The 14,627-nt window shown below is 40.2% G+C and overlaps 1 protein-coding gene across 1 annotated transcript in view; it reads right to left on the bottom strand.

Moving 5' to 3' along the window:
- Window positions 1–14,627, bottom strand: part of RAD51 (RAD51 recombinase) — a 32,162-nt gene that overhangs the window by 15,139 nt on the left and 2,396 nt on the right. Inside the window, exons 2-4 of the mRNA XM_059372536.1 lie at window positions 10,415–10,517; window positions 7,361–7,498; window positions 1,927–2,044 (exon numbers count right to left, since the gene is read on the bottom strand). Coding sequence (XP_059228519.1) covers window positions 1,927–2,044; window positions 7,361–7,498; window positions 10,415–10,501 — 343 coding nt within the window. The 5' untranslated portion in view covers window positions 10,502–10,517. The remainder of the gene's footprint in view (window positions 1–1,926; window positions 2,045–7,360; window positions 7,499–10,414; window positions 10,518–14,627) is intronic.

The raw sequence follows: 14,627 nt of genomic DNA, 5'->3' as shown, positions 1-14,627 counted from the left end.
AAAATCACAAAGAAAGGTACAGGAAAGTTCCATGAATTTTTTTTTTAAGATTTTAATTATTTGACAGAGAGAGACATAGTGAGAGAGGGAACACAAGCAGGGGGAGTAGGAGAGGGAGAAGGAGGCTTCCCGCTAAGTGGGAGCCCCATGTGGTGCTTGATCCCAGGACTCTGGTATTATGTCCCAAGTCAGGTTCCTTGCTCAGTGGGGAGCCTTCTCCCTTTGCCTGCCGCTCCCCGCGCTTGTGCTTGCTCTCCTCCCTCTCTCTCTGGGACATAATTAAATTAAATCTTAAAAAAAAAAAAAATTTTTATTTATTTGACAGAGAGAAAGAGAGAACAAGCACAAGCAAGGGAAGCAGCTCGTCGTGGGCGAGTGGGAAGCAGAATCCCCACGGAGTAGGGAGCCTGGTATAAGACTCAATCCCAGCACCCCAGGATCATGACCTGAGCCAAAGGCAGACGATTAATGAATGAGCCACGCAGGCACCCTGGTCCCAGGAATTCATCACTCAGGCTCCCCCAGTGTTAACACAATTTTACATAACCATAGTACAGTATCAGTATTAGAAAACTGTCAGTGATACAGCCCCCAGAGTCCGTTCAGATTTCTCTAGTTATAAATGCATTCATTTTGGGGCGCCTGAGTGTCTCAGTGGGTTAAGCCTCTGCCTACGGCTCAGGTCATCATCTCAGGGTCCTTATATTGAGCCCCGCGTCGGGCGCTCTGCTTGGCAGGGAGCCTGCTTCCTCCTCTCTCTCTCTGCCTGCCTCTCTGCCTACTCGTGATCTCTCTGTCAAATAAATCAATAAAATCTTAAAAGAAAAAATATAGGGGAGCCTGGGTGGCTTATTGGGTTAAACCTCTGCCTTTGGCTTGGGTCATGATCCCAGGGTCCTGGGAGCGAGCCCCGCATGGGGCTCTATTCTCAGTGGGGAGCCAGCTTCCCCCCAACCCCACCTGTCTCTCTGCCTACTTGTGTTCTATCTGTCAAAGAAATAAAATCTTAAAAAAAATGCATGCATTTCATTTGTGTATATGTATACAGTTTTATGCAATTTTACTGCATCTGTAGCTTCATGTAACTACCACCACAATCAAGATAAAGAACTATACCACGACAAGTCAATAAGCAGTAAATGTAAAAATTATAGAGATATCCTCTAAAATTTACTAAACGTTTCTTGTGTACCTGGCATTGTGCTATGCATATGTATGTACCATTTCATTTAATTCCAATAACCTATAATGTAGGAACTCTTTTTATCCTCACCATAAAGATAATAAAACTGAGGTATAGCGATATTAAGTAATTTGCACATATTCCTGAATATATAGTAATTTGCATACTATTCCTGAATGCATACTATTTTGCACCCTAAAAGAAAACTTGAATGATTAAATATTTGGGGAAGCAACAACAAAAAAAATCTAACCTCACAGTAATTTAGGACAGCAATGTTTTCAAAAGTTCAAAAGCTTTACATGTTTCCATAAAAGTCCAATAGTTTAGTGTGCACTACCATGCACTGATACTCTAACACAGTATTCAAACATGGAGTGTTTTAGTTACAAGATTTTCAACCCTGCGTTAAAATAAGCAGAGGAAGCTTACTCTCTGAATGCAGTATTAAATGGAAATTCCATTATTTCATTGGCAGATAATTTTAGTATAAGTCAGGCCCCACCCTCTAGCAGTCTTACTTCAATGTGGATAGTTCTCTTATCTCTCTCTCTTTTTTAATTTGACAGACAGAGATCACAAGTAGGCAGAGAGGCAGGCAGATAGAGAGGGGGAAGCAGGCTCCCTCTCTTATCTCTTAATGATATCTAACACACAAATTCTACCCAAATACTTTAGTTTTGTTCTCTGACCTGGAACTTTACTAACTGCAGTTCACAGCAAAGGATAAGGGATCACTATACCTTGAAGTAGTTTGTCAAGTTCTTTTGAGCCAGTAGTAATCTGTATGATCTCTGACCGCCTTTGGTGGAACTCAGTTGCAGTAGTGAAACCCATTGGAACTAATTTAGCTGCCTCAGTCTCGGAAAAATAAGAAATGTCAAATCAACAAAATATGATTATTAGTAAAACAAGAATCAGGCACACTGTGGGAAGAGATAAATTCTAACAAAATTTCCAGAGTACTTTCTCTTTAAAAAGTCATCAAAAGGAATGCCTGGGTAATTTAGTCAGTTAAGGGTCTGCCTTCAACTCAGGTCCTGATCCCAGGGTCCTGGAATCAAGCTCCACATCGGGCTCCTTGCTTAGCAGGGAACCTGCTTCTCTCTCTGCCTGCCACTCCCCCTGCTTGTAATCTCTGACAAAATTTTTTAAAAAAATAATGATAAATAAAAAGTCATCAAAATACCAATAGTTCTAGGATTATTTTATCTCTCTGGCAACTAAAGGATAAAATAAGCAAATTCAGAGATTCCATGAAAATTAATTTTTTAATTGTTAATTCAACTAATACATCCACATAGTAAAAAAAAAATAACTATTATAGACCCACACATGTGTACTTTGCCCGACTTATGACAAATGTGACATACAGCATGAAGTCTAACAAAATATATAAATTATCATTTCCTGTTCCATCAACCACAGACTATATCTCTTAACTTTTCTACTTTTTTTTTATTTTTGGAGGGGGAATGGCGACAGGGGCAAAAGGAGAGAAACTTTTTTTTTTTAAAAGATTTTATTTTATTTATTTGACAGACAGAGATCACAAGCAGGCAGAGAGAGAGGAGAAAGCAGGCTCCCTGCAGAGCAGAGAGCCCGATGTAGGGCTCGATCCCAGGACCCTGGGATCATGTCCTGAGCTGAAGGCAGAGGCTTTAATCTACTGAGCCACCCAGGCACCCTGAGAAACTATTTATTTTTTAAACATTTTATTTATTTGAGAGAGAGAGAGAGATTGAGAGAGCATGAGCTGGGAAGGGCAGAGAGAGAGGGAGAAGCAGACTCCCTGCAGAGCAGAGAGCCAGCCATGGGGCTTGATCCCACAACCCTGAGATCATGACCTGAGCCGAAGGCAGAGGCTTAACCCACTGAGCCACCCAGGTGCCCCTTCTTTCTCCTTTGTTAAATGAAGACATCTGTCCTTCAATCTCTTGTCCCTCCGTATCTACTGTCCCTATCTCTGTCAGCTGTACCTTTTCTTTTACACTGTCAAGGTCGAAAACACTTATATATTATTTTGTAGTCACTGGTAAGTCTTCAATAATGAGTCTATCAATTAATTCCAAAATTTAAAATAAATGCATTTAGGGGTGCCTGGGTGGCACAGTTGGTTAAGCATGCAACCCTTGGTTTCAGCTCAGGTCATGATCTCAGGGTACTAAGATGGAGTCTGCCTGAGATTCTCTCTCCCTCTTCCTCTGCGCCTCATGCTCACAGGCTCTCTCTTAAATAAATAAATAAAAGATACTAGAAAAAAGCATACTATACAGACTAAGCAGAATGGAGCCCTGCATTGGGCTCTCTGCTCAGCAGGGAGCCTGCTTCCCCCACCTCCTGCATGCCTCTTTGCCTACTTGTGATCTCTCTCTGTCAAAAACATAAATAAAATCTTAAAAAATATATATATAGGGGCACCTTTGTGGCTCAGTGGGCCCCTGTTGGGCTCCACATTTGGTGGGGAGTCTTCTTGTCCCTCTGCACCTCCACTTGCTCATATACTCTTAAATAATAAAATTATTTTCCCTCACAACTTTGAAGGTGTTATAAAATCTTAAATAAATAAAATCTTAAAAAAATAATAAAATTATTTTCCCTCATAACTTTGAAGGTGTTGTTCTACTAGCCTCTACCAGTCAGATTTCTGTTAAGAAATGTGGTCTTTCCAGGCACCTGGCTGGTTTAGTTGGTGGAGCAAAGAACTCTTGATCTTAGGGTTGTGAGTTCAAGCCCAACAGTGGGTGCAGAGATTACTTAAAAAAAAAAAAAAAAAGAAAAAAGTAGTCTTTCTGATTTTTTACTTTTCTTTTCCTTTTTAAAAAAAGATTTATTTATTTATTTGACAGGCAGAGATCACAAGTAGGCAGAGAGGCAGGCAGAGAGAGAGAGGAAGGGAAGCAGGCTCCCTGCTGAGCAGAGAGCCTGATGGAGCCGAAGGCATGGTCGTGATCTGAGCCAAAGGCAGAGGCTCCAACCCACTGAGCCACCCAGGCACCACTTTCTGATTTTTTATTCCTTTAGAATTGCTTTTTTCCCTCTGAATTCTTTAAGAATCTTCTCTTTATGACTGGTATACTGAAATTTCACACTTATGTGTCTAAGTGTGGGTCTCTGATACTCCATGAATTCTTACTATGTGAGATTTCCCCTTAGCTCTGCCAAATTTTCTGTTATTATGTCTTAGAGAATTTCTTCCCTTCTTTTTTCTATGATCTCTCGTCCCGTAACTTCTACTAATCTACAGGAAAAATGAAGATTAATGAAAACCAGAAGATAAAATAGAGTATAAACCAATACTGAACCTTAATTAATGTGTGCTAAAATATTTAGGGGGAATATACTGACATCTACAAGTTTCTTTGAAAAGTATTAAAAAAATCCAAGATGGACTGATTGCTGGATAGAGACATCAACAGACAGGTGGTAAGTCAAATATATTAAAATTTAATGGTAGAGTCTAGGTAATGGGTATATAAGTTTTCGCTGTAAAATTCAACATTACAGTAAGTTAAAAAATTTTAGCAACAAAAAGCTAAGAAAAAAACATAGCAGTTGCTTTCCCTTTTTGTCATTTTAACTCCTAAATTCTAGACTATGAGCCCTTACAGAAACAAAATATTATAACTAAAGTGAAATGTGAAGTAAAAACCATGCAACTGCCTAATCTGGGAGAACTTTACTTCTATTTGCACACTTACATAATGAGTTACTTTCATTTCTGCTAATTGAAGTCTTAAATGTATAGTTTTCAATAGCCAAGAACTACCAAACCTCGGACACAAGACAAGAATGGTGAATAGAAGGAAAATATCATGGGGCACCTGGGTGGCTCAGTAGGTTAAGCAACCAGCTCTCGATTTTGGCTCAGGTTATGATCTCAGGGTCATGAGACTGAGCCTGTTTGGGGCTCTGCACTCAGCATGGAGTCTGCTTAGGATTCTTTCTCCCTATGCCCCTCTCCCCACTACACACACGTATGCACGCATGCCCTCTAATAAATCTTAAAAAATGGAAAATATTACAAAAAATGTGCTGAATCTGTCAGTGCTTAGAGTACACGAAGAGAACACAGTTCAACAATAGCCAATTACAATTAAACTTTGAAAATGTGGAGAAGATCACATAAATACGTCACCTTCTGAACAAATTTGTCCATAAAATCTTTCTTTTTCTACCACCTTGATGTACTTACTACAAATGATTTTCTTTATTTTCCTTTCTCCACTGTAACAGTGGATATTCTTGTTGAAAAATCTCAATTTCAGTAGCATCTGGGTAGTGTGGTTGGTTGAGTGTGCAACTCTTGGTTTGGGCTCAGGTTATGATCTCAGGGTCATGAGATCAAACCCCACGTGGGGCTCCATGCTCAGCATGGAGTCTGTTCCAGATTCTCTCTCTCTCTCCCTTTGCCCTTCCCATTCATGCTCTCTAAAATAAATCTTTTCTTAAAAATTTTTAAAGAAGATTTTATTTATTTATTTACTTATTTGACAGAGAGAGAAATCACAAGTAGGCAGAGAGGCAGGCAGAGAGAGAGGGGGAAGCAGGCTCTCCACTGAGCAGACAGCCCCATGTGGGGCTCGATCCAAGGACCCTGAGATTATGACCTGTGCTGAAGGCAGAGGCTTAACCCACTGAGCCACCCAGGTGCCCCTAAAATAAACAAATCTTAAAAAAAAAACAAAAAACAAAAAACAAAAAACCCCTCAATTTCAAAGACTTTGGGGGAATTGAAGGAATAGCCAGTGACTGAAGAAATCTTCTTTAACCTTCAAAAGCAAATAACATCATCCACCTTTATCCACTAGAAATTCACAATACAAAATGTCTGAAAGCAAAAAGGACAGAAAAATAGACCTAGCTCCGTATCATTTTGCACATCTCATTTTGCTTTATTAAAGGTTTTTATTTGTGTTTTCATGAAAGCAAGATACGGATTTGATTTCTAAAACTAAGGTCTGACAAGGCATAAGCAAGGATCCTGTCAGGATTTGTTCTGACACAAATATTAATGCCCAGAAAGAAAACCAATAGATTTTAGGGACACCTACTGGCTTAGTATCACACATACTCTTTTGATGAGGTATTAGGAGCTCAGAACTGTCATTTCCAATTAAGTCATCACTTCAACAACATATTTGAATAATACAATAAATGAAAACTTCAGAGGAGCCTGGGTGGCACAGTTGGTTAGGCACCCAAATCTTGGTTTAAGCTCAGGCTGTAATCTCAAGGTTGTGAGACTGAGCTCTGCATCAGGGTCAGTGTTCAGAATAATAAATAAATCTTTAAAAAAAAAAAAAGAATTATGACTTCTCAGCCCTGAGTTACTATTACAAAGTGGTCTAAATAAATGAAGTAAAATCCCTACCAGTGCTTAAAAATTCAAAGCTCTCAGTATGATACCCAATAAAACAGAATTCATCAGGTTGTGCATATATTAATGTATATTATAGAAATCAAATCAGTAAAATCACTTTTATGTGTGTGTGTTTTTTTAAGATTTTATTTATTTATTTGACAGAGAGAGATCACAAGTAGGCAGAGAGGCAGGCAGAGCGAGAGGAGGAAGCAGGCCTTTGCTGAGCAGAGAGCCCGATGCGGGACTCAATCCCAGGACCCTGAGATCATGACCTGAGCTGAAGGCAGCGGCTTAACCCACTGAGCCACCCAGGCACCCCTCACTTTTACGTTTTTAAGGTTAAAAAAACTAAGCATATGATTTGAAATCACATTCTCTTGTCATTATTAAAGAATCTTGCCTATGATTAGTTAGCTAATAAATAAAAACAGCTTTTCTATTTGAAAGTAAAACTTGATTATACAAAATGAAGAAACTTCAGAAAATTGAGGCAAAAGTAAAAATCACTCACATTCTTACCATTCAGAAATAACACCACAAATATTTTAGTGTATTTATCCTGTGTATGTGCTATACACACATTTTTAAAAACAAAAAAAAAAATCAACCGTGTGTGTGTGTGTGTGTATTTGTGTCTTACTACCCTGCTTTCTAATATCAGGAACATTCCTGATATTAGGAATCCTTATGTTTCTTATATCAGAAAGGGGAACACAATGACACAATGGGAGATGAAGAAGGAACACTGCCACCTTCACTGTACATGCTATTCCCACTAATGCCTCCCCCTACATCACATAAGCAGTACTTACCAGAATTTTGTCAGCTTTGGCTTCACTAATCCCTTTAATATTTATCAATTCCTTCTTTGGTGCATAGGCAACAGCCTCCACAGTATGGAATCCAGCCTCTTCCAATTTCTTCACATCATTGGCATTTATGCCACATTGCTGCAAGTGAAGAAAACCATGGATAAGTGTAAGTAAGCTTCAGCTCTCTCAGCCAATGTAGATATTTGCCCTACCCAATTCAGAGCTGTTTTGAAGAACTGTGATATTATATGCCAAAGCTTTGAAAAGTATTCTATACACATGAAGTGTTTAAAAACAAATTACCGGGCGCCTGGGTGGCTCAGTGGGTTAAGCCGCTGCCTTCGGCTCAGGTCATGATCTCAGGGTCCTGGGATCGAGTCCCGCATCGAGTCCCGCATCGGGCTCTCTGCTCAGCAGGGAGCCTGCTTCCTCCTCTCTCTCTGCCTGCCTCTCTGCCTACTTGTGATCTCTGCCTACTTGTGATCTCTGTCAAATAAATAAATAAAATCTTTAAAAAAAAAAATAAATAAATAAAAAATAAAAACAAATTACCAACCCTTTCATTTTGAAAACCAATACTTCTAAACTAGTAGTCCCATATACGTATTCTCATCATGAGTTGGGACTAAACCACTAATTCACAGGCACTGGGAATAAACTAGTAACTCTTTTTTTAAAATTTTTTATTTTTTATAAACATATATTTTTATCCCCAGGGGTACAGGTCTGTGAATCGCCAGGTTTACACACTTCACAGCACTCACCAAAGCACATACCCTCCCCAATGTCCATAACCCCACACACATTAACTGATTTGCGGATGTTGAACCAACCTTGCAGCCCTGGAATAAATCCTACTTGGTCGTGGTGAATAATCCTTTTAATGTACTGTTGAATCCTATTGGCTAGTATTTTGGTGAGAATTTTCGCATCTGTGTTCATCAAGGATATTGGTCAGCTCTCTTTTTTGATGGGATCCTTATCTGTTTTTGGGATCAAGGTGATGCGGGCCTCATAAAAAGAGTTTGGAAGTTTTCCTTCCATTTCTATTTTTTGGAACAGTTAAATTAGTAACTCTTAATCTTTTACGACTAGGACTCCAAATGAACATTGAGGGGCGCGTAGGGGGCTCAGTCGGTTAGGTGTCTGCCTTTGGCTAAAGTCATGATTCTAGGGTCCCAGGAATGAGCCCCACCTCAGGCTCCCTGCTCAGCAGGGAGTCTGCTTCTCTATCTCCCTCTGGCACTCTCCCCTACTTGTGCTCTCTCTTCCTCTGTCAAAAACGTGAGACACTGGGCCCTAAAAAGTCACCTTAAACCACTGTTTCTAATGTTTTTCTACATCAAGCACAAATAAAAAAATGTTTTTTGTTTGTTTGTTTGTTTGACTCTAAGCTGGAATAAACAGAGAAGCCTGCCCCAGAGCTGAGGGTAGCAACATGACTGGATCACTCTAACAAGTGACATTAAAAATGCGGGAAAACTGGGGCGCCTGGGTAACTCAGTTGGTTAAGCATCTGCCTTCAGCTCAGGTCATGATCCCAGGCTCCGTGCTCAATGAAGAGTCTGCTTCTCCCTCTCTGTGCTCATGCTCTCTTTCTCTCAAACAAATAAAATTCAAAAAAAAGAAAATGGGGAAAAACTAGTTTTGGTTAAGGACTCATATACCAGTTCTCAAAATAAACCACCCAAATGCACCTCTTCCTACCTATATTACAAATCCAGTTTTTGTTTTTTTTTTAAAGATTTTATTTATTTGTCAGAGAGAGGGAGAGAGAGTGAGCACAGACATAGAATGGCAGGCAGAGGCAGAGGGAGAAGCAGGCTCCCTGCCGAGCAAGGAGCCTGATGTGGGACTCGATCCCTGGACACTGGGATCATGACCTGAGCCGAAGGCAGCTGCTTAACCAACTGAGCCACCCAGGCATCCCACAAATTCAGCTTTGATTTTATTAGCCATCAAAACTATGACTGCTGGGACAATATTAGTGGTGGAATGTGTATATTTTTGCGGGTTAGGAAGGGTTTTTGAGAGGGGAGGGTCTGCCCACAGAAATAAGCTCTCCTATTGATATTTAAGCAATAAGCAAAATGCATGTGTGGGTATAAGGATGCTCATAATACCAGAAGTTATGATGCTGAACTCTGTAATATTTATCACAAACATCGTTTATATTAACTTCTGCTAGAGTCTTGAAGTTTAGCTGAGGTGGGAGGAATATGTGTAAAGGGAAGAATAAAGGCTTTCTCTGCTTTCCCTCCTACTTCTCTTAGCCTATGTCTGCAGCACTCACAATGTGGGGCCTCTGTACAATGGGAAGAAATAGTGCAAGGGCCCAGGTCCAATGCTTGATGTTCCTGTGCAGAGTCCTGAATTAGAGCTTGACACTTACACCTTAATAGCTACAAGCCCTTCTCCCTGACCACAACAGCTGTCTTGCTAGTAACTTCAGCACAGATATGAGTCAATGGAGAGACAATGCTCCTCTCCCTTCCTGCATAGCTGTCCTAGGCCACTCTAATTCTCTGGATTGTAATTTCATAAACAGTATAAAGGCTCCACCAAGACTCCACCATGAGATCCTAGGGCTTTTAGTTTTTGACAGTCCAATTCTAAGAAAGAAAAATGATAAAGTAGGAGGAGAATTCTTAACAAAAGAGATATGGCCAGACATGTTTAGCAGCAGGATTCTTGATAACACTTTTTTTTTTTTAATTTTTTTTTTAAAGATTTTATTTATTTATTTGACAGAGAGATCACAAGTAGGTAGAGAGGCAGGCAGAGAGAGAGAGAGAGGAGGAAACAGGCTCCCTGCTGAGCAGAGAGCCCGATGCGGGACTCGATCCCAGGACCCTGAGATCATGACCTGAGCCGAAGGCAGCGGCTTAACCCACTGAGCCACCCAGGCGCCCTTGATAACACTTTTGAAAAATCTAATTTAGGTCTTGACCTTAGGTAATAAATCAATGGTTATGAAAAGGTTCTAAGTTCTCCCAAAAGGTAGGAGACTGTAATCTAGCATTATAATTCTAAAATTAACAACTAAGCACATACCTCTAACCGTGAAATAGGCTGTGGGCCAAAGCTTTCTTCTTCCACTGAAGTATCTGCATTTGCTTCAAGCTGCATTTGCATAGCCATTACTCAGCATTCAATACTGAAAAATACAGATGGCCAGAAAAAGTTAAGAGTTGCAAAGTTCATTTTGAAATAAATCTCTGAAGAATTACTTGTTAGTCTTTTGGTCTAATCACTGACCTACCCATGGCAGGAAAAAAGAACATATCTCACCAGCTTTCCCTTCCACTAGACAGTTTTGTTTTGTTTTTAAAGACTTTATTTATTTATTTATTTATTTGTTAGAGAGAAAGAGAGAGAGAGAACACAAGCAGGCATAGTGGCAGGCAGAGGCAGAGAGAGAAGCAGGCTCCCCGTTGAGCAAGGAGCCCGCTATGGGACTCGATCCCAGGACTCTGGGATCAGGACCTCAGCCAAAGGTATCGGCTTAACCAACTGAGTCACCCAGGTGTCCCTCCACCTAGCTACTTCTATCAGATATAGTTTAGGAAGAGCCAGGACTAGTGTGCTTCTTAAAGATGCACAGCTTAACTAGACCAACTATGTCCCCAGTTCACATTCCTGCTTCACATTCCTTGAGGGTAGGGGCCAAGTTATTTATTTGTGTACAATTTGGGTACACCCCATGATACATGAAATGTTAGGTGTTTGGCAAGTATTTGGTAAACCAAAGTGGACTTTGCAAGACTCTACTTAAAATTTGAAAAACAAAAAACAAAAAAACAAAAAATAAAACTGGTGAAAGTTCATTAAACTGTTTCAATTTTATTGTTCCCTTCAAACAAGTAGGGTTTGGGGGTGGTGGGAGAGGAGTGAAATGAAAGTACTGAATGACTGCCCATAAGCCTCTACTCCTGATAAGGCAGTAGACTGAGATGAAAGTACTTCTCATCTCAGCCAAGGATGCACATATTCTGCTTCCAATAGGAATGTGTGAAATTTAGGGTGCCTGAGTGGCTCAGCTGGTTAAGCGCCTGCCTTCAGGTCAGATCATGATTCCAGAGTCGTAGGATCAAGTCCCACATCAGGATCCCTGCTCAATGGGGAGTCTACCTCTCTGCCCTTCCCCTGGCTCATGCAGGCACGTGTGCTCTCTCTCTCTCAAATAAATAAATCATCTTTTTTTTTTTTTTAAAGATTTTATTTATTTATCAGAGAGAGAGGGGGGGAGAGAGCGAACACAGGCAGACAGAATGGCAGGCAGAGGCAGAGGGAGAAGCAGGCTCCCTGCTGAGCAAGGAGCCCGATGTGGGACTCGATCCCAGGACGCTGGGATCATGACCTGAGCCGAAGGCAGCTGCTTAACCAACTGAGCCACCCTGGCGTCCCTAAATAAATCATCTTAAAAAAAAAAAAAAAAAAAAGCGGGGGGGAATGTCTGGAATTTAAACATTACCATTTTAATCAATTTCAGACACCATTGAATACACAAATGAGGGGTGCCTGGGTGGCTCAGTGGGTTAAGCCTCTGCCTTTGGCTCAGGTCATAATCTCAGGGTCCTGGGATCAAGCACTGCACTGGGCCCTGCTCAGCAGGAACCCTATTTCCCCCCTACTCTACCTGCCTCTCTGCCTACCTGTGATCTCTGTCTGTCAAATAAATAAATAAAATCTTTTTAAAAAATGCACAAATGAATAACATTCAAGAACCCTGCTCGGTCTGAAATCCATAGAGCATTAGGCCTACACCTAGTCAGGTTATTATGATAGTTAAGATTGCTCAGTTTGAAAGTAGCGGAGAACAAAAAATTTTAATTATCTTCAACGATGTTAGTAAAAGTGAGCAAAACTTTTTTTGGGGATGGGGAGAGAGAGAATGCAGGGCAGGGGTGAGGGGTAGTGGCAGAGGAAGAGGGAGAATCTTAAGCAGACTCTGTGCCTAGTGTGGCGCCCAAAAGGGCTGGATCTCATGATTCTGAGACCATAACCTCAACCAAACCCAAGAGTCAGAGGCTTACCCAACTGGACTACCCTAGCACCCCAAAAGTGAACAAGTCTTTTTTTTTTTTTTTAAAGATTTTATTTATTTGACAGAGAGAGATCACAACTAAGCAGAGAGGCAGGCAGAGAGAGAGAGGAGGAAGCAGGCTCCCTGCTCAGCAGAGAGCCCTATGTGGGACTCGATCCCAGGACCCCGAGATCATGACCTGAGCCGAAGGCAGCGGCCCAACCCACTGAGCCACCCAGGCACCCCAAAAGTGAACAAGTCTTAATGTTCACAAGAATAAATGAATTAAAATCACACCAAAACAATCTGAACAATTTAACAATCTGGATAAATTTAACTTAAAGATAACACATGAAATCTCCATTCTTCAAGACTTGACAAAAGAGGTCCATTTTTTCCCTTTTTAAAAAAGTATAGTTGATTCACAATGTCACATTAATTTTAGGTATACAGCATAGTGCTCTGATAACTCTGTATGTTACACTATGCTCACCACAAGTGTAGCGACCATCTGTCACCATACAACACAAGACCACTGACTATATTCCCTATGCTGTACCTTTTACTCCTTTGTTTTTTGGTGTTTTTGTTTTTTTTTTTTACTTTGACTTTTACTCCTTTGTTCTGTTACTGGAAGTGAGTGCCTCTCACTCACTTTCACCCATTTTGCCCGTTCCTGTTCCTCCCCTCTGGGAGTTATCAGTTCTCTCTGTATTTATGGGTCTGTTCCTGCTTTCATTTATTTTTGTATTTTTACACTCCACATGCAAATGAAATCATATGGTATTTGTCTTTCTCTGTATGACTTATTTCACTTAGTATACTACCCTCTAGGTCCCTCCATATTGTTGCAAATGGGAAGATCTCATTCTTTTTATAGGCTGAGTAATATTCCACTGTAGGTATTATACATACATAATACATACCTACCATATCTCCTTTATCCATTCATGTATGGATGAACACTTGGGTTGCTTTCATATCTTGGCTATTGTAAATAATGCTGCAGTAATCATTGGGGAGCTTTTATTTTTTTCAAGTTAACATTTTCATTTTCTTTGAGTAAATACGCTGTAGTGGAAATTTTGGATCACATGGTATTTCTATTTTTAATTTTTTGAGGAACCTCCATACTGTTTTCCATAGAAGCTGCACTAAATGTAAATTAGTGCACCAACAGTTCATAGGGTTCCTTTATATCCACATTCTCACCAGTCAGGATCCCTTATTTCTTACCTTTTTCATTTTAGCTATTGTGACAGAAGGGAGGTGATACCTCATTGTGGTTCTGGTTTGCAGTTCCCTGATTAGTGATGTTGAGTACCTTTTCATGTGTCTGTTTGCCATCTGTGTCTTCTTAAGAAATGATCATTTGTTGTTGATGCACATGTCTTAGATAGCTGATTTAACATAATGTGTGTCTATGATAGTGCTAAATATCAGGATCACCTGAATGGAACTTAAATTTAAATATCTCCCTTCATAAGGGAACCAGGGTCCTGGGTTCAAGCCCGGAATCAGGCTCCCTGCTCAGTAGAGAGCCTGCTTCTTCCTCTCCCTCTGTCTGCCACTCTGCCTAGTTGTGCTCCCTACCCCTCTGTCAAATAAATAAATAAAATATTTAATTAAAAAATACCAAAAAAACCCGTATCTCCCTTCATAATCTATGAAAAAGACAGACCTGCAGAGTAATGGAGAAAGGACTGTCTTTAGAATAAACAGTGCTGGGTTGATGGGAGAGCCTTACAGAATAAACCACCCCCTCACCCTACATACAGAAGAACCATCCATTTCCAATTCAATTACAGACCTAAATGTAAGACTTAAAACAAAACTTTTGGAATATAAGTGAGTATCTTCACGACTTTATGACAAAGATTTTTTGAACTGGATACATAAAGCAATAATGAAAAAAGAAAAGACTGAAAAATTGGACTACATTTAAACTTAGAACTTCTATCAAAAGACACTACTAAGAAAACAAAAAGTCAAACTACAGTATATTTACCACATATACAAACAAGGCTGATAATTAAAATATATAAAAAACTTCAGGGGCACCTGGATGGCTCAGTCAGTTAAGTGTCTGCCTTCAGCTCAGGTCAGGATCCCAAGATCCTGGGATGGGGCCCCACGTCAGGCTCCTTGCTCAGCAGAGAGCCTGCTTCTCCCTTTCCCTCTGCCTGCCACTCTGTCTACTTGTGCTCTCTCTCTCTGTCAAATAAATAAATAAAATCTTTT

Source organism: Mustela nigripes, chromosome 13 (assembly GCF_022355385.1).
Source record: "Mustela nigripes isolate SB6536 chromosome 13, MUSNIG.SB6536, whole genome shotgun sequence".
NCBI lineage: Eukaryota > Metazoa > Chordata > Mammalia > Carnivora > Mustelidae > Mustela > Mustela nigripes.
The sequence above is the reverse complement of the archived record's forward strand: the minus strand, read 5'-3'. Positions and strand labels throughout refer to the sequence as shown.